This window comes from Adiantum capillus-veneris, chromosome 26 (assembly GCF_014529385.1).
Source record: "Adiantum capillus-veneris isolate H3 chromosome 26, ASM1452938v2, whole genome shotgun sequence".
Taxonomy (NCBI): domain Eukaryota; kingdom Viridiplantae; phylum Streptophyta; class Polypodiopsida; order Polypodiales; family Pteridaceae; genus Adiantum; species Adiantum capillus-veneris.
The window spans coordinates 1,442,188-1,451,618 of NC_140956.1; the positions used below are offsets into that span (position 1 = coordinate 1,442,188).

The 9,431-nt window shown below is 43.0% G+C and overlaps 1 protein-coding gene across 1 annotated transcript; it reads left to right on the forward strand.

Moving 5' to 3' along the window:
• The first annotated feature begins 343 nt into the window (after positions 1-343).
• On the forward strand, positions 344-2,655 carry LOC147422880 (uncharacterized). Its single transcript, XM_086502369.1, has 5 exons — positions 344-616; positions 711-906; positions 1,070-1,146; positions 1,220-1,477; positions 2,413-2,655. Exons 1-5 carry the CDS (start codon positions 344-346, stop codon positions 2,653-2,655), a joined length of 1,047 nt encoding a protein of 348 aa, XP_086358495.1.
• Positions 2,656-9,431: the final 6,776 nt, after the last annotated feature.

Below are 9,431 nucleotides of genomic sequence, written 5' to 3' on the forward strand. Positions count from 1 at the left end.
ATATCATATGTTGAAGATCTTGGAGTTGTAGCTCATGTTATTGTACTAGTTAGCGTATGTCAAAATTGTGCTAGTTAGCATTGTCCAGGACATGAAAAAGTGTGACACATTAACATGCTTTCACCCCAATAGATTCATTAAAACCCAAGAAGACCCCTGGCATTGATGGGCTACCAGCAGAATTTTATCAAAACTTCAAGGAGTTGCTTTCTCCCATCCTCCTTAGAGTGTGGGAGGAATCAGTGAGACAGGGCGCCCTTCTAGTGCAACTCAACACTAGCGTCATCAAGTTGTTAATAAGAAAGGCCCTAAGGAGGTCCTTTCTAGTTGGAGACCTCTTACCATGTTGAATGCTGCATACAAAATCTTTGCCAAAGCTATAGCACTAAGAATTTCTCCGGTCCTCGCAGAGCGGCTTTGCATTGAAAAAAAAGGCTTCATCAAAGGACGGAGAATTATGGAAGCTGGCATTGCTATGTGGGAAGGGATTGAAGAAGAGTCTAGACAGGACTTCGTCTTTGTCAATGTATACTTCGACAAAGCATACGACAAATTAGAATGGATATTTGTCCTTGACTACTTGATCATGATGGGCTTCGGTCCCAGTCATTGTCAGGTCTGTTAGGACTCTTCTGGGCAATGCCCAAGCAAGGGTTCCACTCAAAAATGGCATCTCAGACCCTTTTCCTCTCAATCGATCTATCCTTCAGGGATGCCCCCTTGCCCCCTTGATCTTTGCTTCCTCGGCGGACTCCCTTAATTGGCTGGTCAAAGCCAAGATAGGTGATGGTTCACTTAAAGGGATTACATTACCTGATGGAAGGCAGCAGTGCCTTTCTCAATTCGCTGACGACACCAATGGCCTACTTAACAATGATGAGAAATCATTACAATGCTTCTCAGAATGTCTGAGGACTTTCTGCACTTCCTCAGGATCTCGGATTAATCACACTAAAACAAGAATCAGAGCCACCCACTCTCCCCTCCCAAGATGGATCAGTGAACAAGGATGCTTGATCCTACAAGATGGTGTCATCTTTGGGCTCCTACGTATCCCTTTTGGGTTTAGGGTATCTATGGCCCAGAGGTGGCAATGGGTACTGGAGCGTTTCTCCTCCAAACTCAGTCAATGAAGAGGGTTTCAAGGTAATATTGCAGGCAGGGCACTAGTTGTCAAGCATTTTATTTCCTGCCATGTCGTCTTCTTCTCTGCTGCTAGAGGCCACCTGACTCTCAGTTAAAGGACATAACCAGGACTTGCAGAAACTTTGTATGGTCAGGTGACCCGATAAGGAAGGGCCATGCCAAGGTCAGCTGGGATGTATGCTGCCCCCCTAAGGAACAAGGAGGACTCGGCCTCACTAACTTCAGCAGACGGGTAGACAAACTAGCAGTCAAACTCATCCTCACCCTGGATAAACCTGATGAGGAGTGTGCTTCCTTGCTATTTTGGAACATCAGCAAATTGAAAGCCAAAGTGAGCAATGGCCTCCACCCCCTCTCGTGGTTCACAGTCTTCTTTGGACCTGCCAAGATATCACCCAATGGTTCCCCCCTCCTTAAATCCTTGTGGGGAGCGTGGAACAGATATAGGAACCACCTTAGAGTCAACTAGGACTCCAAGTACAGCCTTCACCTACGAGCACACGAATCAATTTGGTGGTCGCTGCCTCCGATTCCCCCTCTCAACCAAGTTCAAATCAGAATAGCTAAGCGTATTCAAAACAAGGGCATTACCACTTGGAGAAACTTGTGGCATAGCTTGGAGCACAGGTGGCTCTCCCAAACCGAGCTCACAAGTCGATACAACCTTGGGAGTTATGTCTAATAGCTAACAGAAAGTCCCTCTTCTCGAAGGAGCTGGAGTGGACTCTCTTGAGTTACCTTGACCCCTCCCTCAAGGCTTTGTATTGGTCTAGTGGCAGCGCTCTGTCTAACCCCCCACCATAACCCCTAACCTCACAGAAGCTCTCCACGTTTCCCTCAACAGAAAGTGGAGGATCTCAATGGACCGTCGTCAATGGGCCTTTAAGTTCCATTCAATTTGGAATATAGGCATCCCAGCCAAACACTCTGTCTTGCTCTGGTTAATCCTCCACAAGGCGGTCTGGACGAGGCACAAGACGAGGCTTGGCCCTAGGCTTTGTGAGAGGTGCAACATAGCCGAGGAGGAAATCCCCCACCTCTTTATGAACTGCCCCAAAAGTTTAGAAATCTTGTCCCTCGTGATCTCTGGGCTAGGGAGCACTTTAAGTTGGAAACAAGTGTTGCTTGGTGACTCAGTTTCCTTATTTTAAGAGATTAAGAGGGGAATTTTTCTGAATTATCTGGTCTGACAGAATTGACAGGCGGTTTAACATCTCTTACTAGACCAAAATTCTAAGAGTGTTTTTTTCTCACTTTTCTTTACAGGTAAATCAACTCAATTTGGAGAAATGCGGGATTTACGAAGCTAATTTCAAGGTGCTCACAGACTGCATAGGATTCTACAATAGCGCTAACATAGACAAGCAACAAGAGGTTTTTCTTGATGGATCTTACACTCATCTACAGAGAATGTTGGATGAATGCCAAACAGATGGGGATAGGCTAAGGAGGCTACACGGCAACGGTCTTCGGCTCGTCGCCCACATCCAGGAGTTCCTTATGCCCTGACTGAACATAACCTCCCTAATTAAGAATAGGACCTGTATGGGCCATGTAATTTTGATTACCCAAAGTTTTCTATCGACTAACGGAAAGCTAACTATACCCCATGCAATAGTCCATTGTAACTTTGCTTCTTTTTCTTTAATATAAATATGCTCACGCCCTTTATGGTTTAAAAAAAAAAGAAATGGAACGTTGCAATAAGGGTAGGTTCACGCTAGTATAAAAAAACAAAAGCGGGAGGAACCAAAGAGAGGAAAGGAAAGAAGTAGCAAGTGCTTCGCTGTACGTCATAAAGGGAGTTGCCACGTACCTCTAAATGGACAAATTAAATTAGTAAATTATCATAGCGAGCGAAACTTGCAAGAAAAGAGAAATGAGAGCGATGGAGAAAAGGTTTTGGGGGGGGGGGGGGGGGAGGGGATTCTAATCCGCTTTGGGTATATAGCGCGTAAGGAGTTGGGCTATTTCAATTTGCTTAGGGTTCAGGGCTTGGGGCTACTCGCTTAGTGTTAAGTCTTTGCAATTTGGTTGTTTCAGACCGCTTAGGATTAGCCGGTTAGGACACGCCGCTGAGGTGTTGATAATTTGCAATTTGGCTATTTTAGGTCACTTAGGGGAATCCACTTAGGGTTAGCGGCTTTAGATTTGGGCTACCAATTTTAGGTTTCCACTGGATCAGGGTTTGTATTGGATCTACATGCATTGTCATGTAGGCATGGATTTGTACTTATATCGCACCCTCGAATATAGGCATTGATCAATAAAAGATGAAAGTATTACCCAATGGTCCTGATCTCGGTGCACCTCTAAACCGAGGTGTACGAGGATGAAGCATGGCTAGAGAATGTGACGCAAATAGCTTTGACAAACCAACTTCAATAATGCAAATGGACTTCAATAACACAAATAGACTTTAGAAACGCAAACAAAATCTAGAAACACAAAGGATCTTCAAAAACACAAATGATCTTCTAAAATGGTGGTCCTTTCTAAATCGGCCCATTTGCAGCTTTAGGGTAAGCGGTTGTGATATTTCAATCCTCTTAGGATTAGTCACTTAGGTGTTAGTTCTTTGAATTCAGGACGCTTAGGGCTAGATGCTCTAAATTGGCTAATATTAATATTGCATTACTTTCGCCATTTCAATAATCTGCTTCGAGCATGGCAATTTGGTTGTTTCAGGCTGCTTAGGGCCAACCACCTAAAGTTAGAGGCTTTAGACTTAGCTGGTTTAAATCAGCTTAGTGTTGCATTACTTTAGCCATTTCAATAAACTAATCCACTTTGAAGACATATTTAGGAATTCTGGGAAAAAATGCACAATTTTGGACAAATCTTTGCTAACCAATCTCTTGAGCGTTGGTCACAATGTACTAGGTTGCAATGTTATCAACCATTGGTGTCAAGCTATAAAGTTCAGTTTACATTGTTTTCAAAAATTGGTGTTAAGTTCTAGAGTTGAATTTGCATTGTGTTGGGTTTCATTGTTGTCAAACATTCGTGTCAACATCTAAAGCAAATGTTGCATTGTTGTCAATGATTGGGTGTTAAGTTCTATTAAGACTCATAGATATTGCATTTTGATGGGATAGTTTGAAGAGTGTATGGAGGACTTGTGAAAACATTGATGATTAAATTGGGATCAAAAGTATACAAAGAACTTGGGAAACCTTGATATCAAAATTGTAAAGTGAACATAGCTTTGCCTTGCTCTAGAAGTAGATGTAGAGCTTGAAGAAACTTTGAGAGCCTTGGATGGTTACTTGTGAGAGCTACCATGTTAAATGCCACTCCTTTGGAAGCTTGGATTAGTTGTCCTACTAAACTAAATTTTGAAATGTGCTAGTTTTGCGATAGAGAAAGCATTGCTATTTTATTTTTCACAATAATGAAAGAATAGAGGATTTATTTTTTAAGGTCCTAAGGAATAATTTTTCTACAAGCACAAATACCAAAACTTGATTTTACTCAAGAGAAAATGTTGAAATGTGTGTCAGCTAGAATACTCACTACGACAACAAACAACCCAAGTGCCAAAAGCAAGTTGAGCACACAAAATGAGAAGAAGTTTTCAATGCTTGACCCCCCATCAAATCCAATGTTACTCACCCCAATATAACAGACTTAGTTATGTGGTTCTTCCCGCACAAAAGCTCATGATCATATCGTATGTCACAATGTGGGAAATAATACAAGTTTGTTCAAAACTTTCTATGAACATCACTAGGAATATAGAAATACTCTCACAAATAATCAAAGTTGATGTTAAGCTAAAAAGGCTTTTCTAGTATTTTTGTGAAGATTACACCAACACGGATCAATAACACCCTTCTAGGTATGTGGTCTCCCCCACACAAAAGATCATGATATAGAGGTATGTCACAAAACAGGAAGTAATATAAAATTTTGTTGAAAATGCCTATGAGCACCACTAGAAACTTTACAATTTTCTCACACATTGAAATGGAATGAATCGTTGATGTTGTGCGTAAAGAGAAAATTATGTTACTTTTTGGTGAAGACAAGTCGTGTCCAGTCTAATTTGATGCTCGAGGAGCCACCCACCATGCAAAATCCATGCTATAATATGGGTTTTGATGAATTAATGGCATACTAGATACTATGAGATGAAACAAGAGAAACCCCCACATGCAAATTCTTGTACAAATCTACAAGAAATGTAGGATCTTATTGGATTCTTTCTTGTCATTTTGTGTATAAGACATAACAGAAAGAGAATTTTTCTTTCCTCGTACCTAGTCATATACAATTGGAGGGCAAGGGCCAATAGTACTTAGCAAGGTATGTGGTGCCTCCTCCACAAACAAATGTGATGTTTTAGTGATTCACACTATGAAATGTATTCTATTCCACCTTCTTATTGATATCCAACAAGCACACAATGTAGCTATTTAAACATAACCTATTGGTTTTAAAAACATATTGGGAAATTGTACCAAGGAGCGCGCACGTTTTTGAATTAGAGATTAAGGCTTAATGAGCCACTCAGGATTGAAAGATTCCACTAGTACTTGAGGTTAGCTTAAACATCCAAAATAGAAAAGTACAGAAGTAAGAAAATCTAAATTGAAAACAAGAAGAAAAAGACCTCTTGGTGTAAGAAAGTGGGACTCATGAGCTTTCACTTGGGAGTCATTGTATCATGTGCAATTGTATGGAAATGGGCCACCTGCCCTCTCTCATCAACATGAAATCACGTGCTCCAAACAACACCTAATTAGGTATGTGTCGCCCCCTTCATAGAAACTTATGAGGTTGTTCTAGGTCATAGTTTAGGATGTATGATGATAATTTTCATGAACGTTACCATCTAGTGATACATAACTAGGACTTGAGAATTATTTTACAAGCAAAAGAAAACAACCTTAAATTCATTTTTTTTGCAATTCCCGCAGGAAACAAGCTCTCACAGGAAACAAGGCTTTAGCACACTACAACACTACATGGAGATATCGACGCGCGTATATCGAAGAAATTAGCGGGCGTCGATATATGCGTCGATATACGCGTCGCAATGTGCGTCGATATACACGTGGAAAGGCTTTCTTTCCCACGCGTATAGCGACGCAAAAAAATTTGGGGGAAAAAAGCGAAACCCGCGAGCAGCAGGGGCCATTTTCACCTGCGCTCTACTTAAATCTTGGCCTCCACCTGCTGCGCAGGTATTATGCCCCCCCCCCCCCCCCCCCCCCCCAACCCCTCTCTCTCTCTCTACATCGTGTGTGTGTGTGTGTGTGTAGGAGAGAGAGAGAGAGAGAGAGAGAGAGAGAGAGAGAGAGAGAGAGAGAGAGAGAGAGAGAGAGCGGTGTGTGTGTGTGTGTAGGAAAGAGAGAGAGAGAGAGACGTGTGTGTGTGTAGGAAATAGAGAGAGAGAGAGAGAGAGAGAAGTGTGTGTGTGTAGGAAAGAGAGAGAGAGAGAGAGAGAGAGAGAGAGAAAGAGAGAGAATTAATGTATGCTTAGGAAATTAAAATTAAAGAAAAATAATTAAAGAGAGAAATGAAATGAAATGTTATATTAACGTCTTCGAAAGGCCAAAGTGACCTATGAGACATGAGACAAGAAAGTTACAATGTGATGGATCTGATACAAAGTCAGAGTAAGAAGATGACAAAATAAAATATTATGGAATCCTAAACTGCTGGGTATGGACTAAACGGCTAAACCAGCTAGCTGGGATAGGTAGATCATAGGAGATCCAGTAGCTGTCGCTGGCGGATCTCATCAATCTCCTCCATGGTCAGTAGTCTGACCGGGCGTTATGCATGTCGAGCCAAAGTGACCTAGCTAGATCCTCTGATGCAGTCTCTGTCGATGTTGTGTAGTTCTCCGCACTCGTGGACGTCTAGATCTCCCTAGCTCAGTCGCTCGTTCGATCAGTAGAGAGATAGGGAAGTAGAGAGAGAGAGAGAGAGGTAAGTAGAGAGAGAGATAGGAAATAGCTAGAGAGATAGAGAAAGAGAGTTATATATATATATATATATATATATATATATATATATATATATATATATATATATATATAGATAGAGAGAGAGAGAGAGATAGAAAATCTCTTTCTCTATCTCTCTATTTTCTATCTCTCTCTCTCTCTCTCTCTCTCTCTCTCTCTCTCTATATATATATATATATATATATATATATATATATATAGAGAGAGAGAGAGAGAGAGAGAGAGAGAGAGAGAGAGGGAGAGGGAGAGAGAGATAGGAAAATAAGGAAATAGAGAGAGAAAGAGAGATAGCGAGAGCGAGATCGAAAGAGAGAGAGAAAGAGAGATAGCGAGAGTGAGATCGAGAGAGAAAGAGAGATCGAGATCGCTTTTTTGAGCAAGAACCATGCAAGGCTTCTGAATATTTCTCAAGTTGCTCATCCATCTCCACATTATCTTCTGGCTTGGACATGGAGGCCCCGCCCGGTTTACAATCAGGTAGAAAACTTTCATTGGGCTGAGAACTTCCATGGCTCGTGCATGTGGTGAAAAAAACACCAGGATGGGCATAATATCCTTGGAAAAACCTGTGCAAAAAATTACAAACAGACGGAACATTACAAAAATGGTCATGCTTTAATATATGATTCATCAAGTGCGGCATTGGAAAGCTTTCTCTGACAGGCTACCTCGGAATGGAGGCAGGTGCGATCGTAGACAGAGAAGAAACTATGGAAATAAAAGAGGCAAAGGGGTTTTGCCTGCTACATGCATTGCCATGTACACCTGGGAGTGCACGTATGTGTCTACCCATATAGGATTTGACCAATAAAGACGAGATTTTGACCCGGTGGTCCTGATCTCCGTACACCTCTGGACCGAGGTGTACGGAGATTGGGCAAGACTAGAGAATGCGAGGTAGTTTACATTGTGAGGAGTATATATATATATATATATTAAAACAACATTCATAATCATTGTAGATGGAAACGTCATCAACTAACATGGAGGAAAAGATTGCATGCTCTGCAAGTATCAAATCCTGTGCAAGCGTAGGATATGTAATGAGCATGTGCACAAGTACGGAGAGTTTGCTAGAGAAACCGTATAGAATCTGCGATATGACTCCTAAGGAACGGGCATTGATTTTCGCGACATAGCACCTACATCTGAGAGAGAGAGAGAAAAAAGATTATGCGTGAAGGTCCAACCAATATAGAGCCACGGATGGAAGCAGAAAAGGGCTTACAGACAAAAGACGACGGCATGGAGGAGATGCTGGATGCCTTCTTCCAGACAAGCCAGAAGAACGCGAACGAAGCAGCACCAGAAGCCGTGCGCCTATCTCCTGAAGACATGTTCAAGAAGTTGGCACGTCAACCAATCTATGAAGGCACCAAAATATCTGTGCTTTGTACTTGTCTGGCGTTTTTGAATCTTCAGTCAGTGTACGGGTGGTCAAATGCAACCGACGCCTAGGGGGGGACGCCTACGGGGTTCAGGACGCCTATGGGTACGATGCCTATGGATACGATGCCTTCTTCTCCCATCACGGCCGCTTCGACACCTAGGGGTGGGGCAGAGGCGGGTACGTCCTCATCTCCGCAGCACAGGCGCACTCGCCGATCTCGGCGATCGTCAGGTGGAGGTGGTGGTTGCTGTGGAGGAGGGTCCACAGATGCTTCGACCCCTCCTCGCTCATGACCCTCGTCTTACCGAGGCACACCTCTCGACACACCTCTTGGCACACCTCGGACACCTTGGGGGACACACGATCCTAGTGCCTCCAAGCTCTATACTATACGGGGAGATGGTTCTGTTGACATGGATAGAGTCGGGACTGAGATGCGACAGCGGATTCTCCAGCTCATGGAGCTGCAGTTTTTGACCAGCATTCTGACGTCTTGGGATCAACAAGAAAAGGAAAAAGTCACTTACATAGTGGAGACCATCCTGAGAGAGTACCAACCTGCTCCGGGTTCTTCCGTTGTTTCGGCGTGGTGGATCAAGGGTGTTGCACGGGACACCATCAAACATCGACGAGATGCAACTCAGAAGGCTTTCAGGACCGGCTCGCCGAAGCCTTCGGGCATCCCACATGAGACGTGGCTGCAAGGGAGGATGAGCGGACAGCGGCCACGTGGTTCAGACAGAAGCGTGAGGCCGCGTAGATACGACAGATGACTAGGGGGACATCTCATCTTGGCAGCGGAGGCTTCGACACCTTTCGTTATGAGTTTGTGAGTTTCTATCCAATCTTAACTATGGCGTTTTTTAAAACGCGATGAATCATGTATTCTTATTACTTTGATTTTTGTATAAACGCAG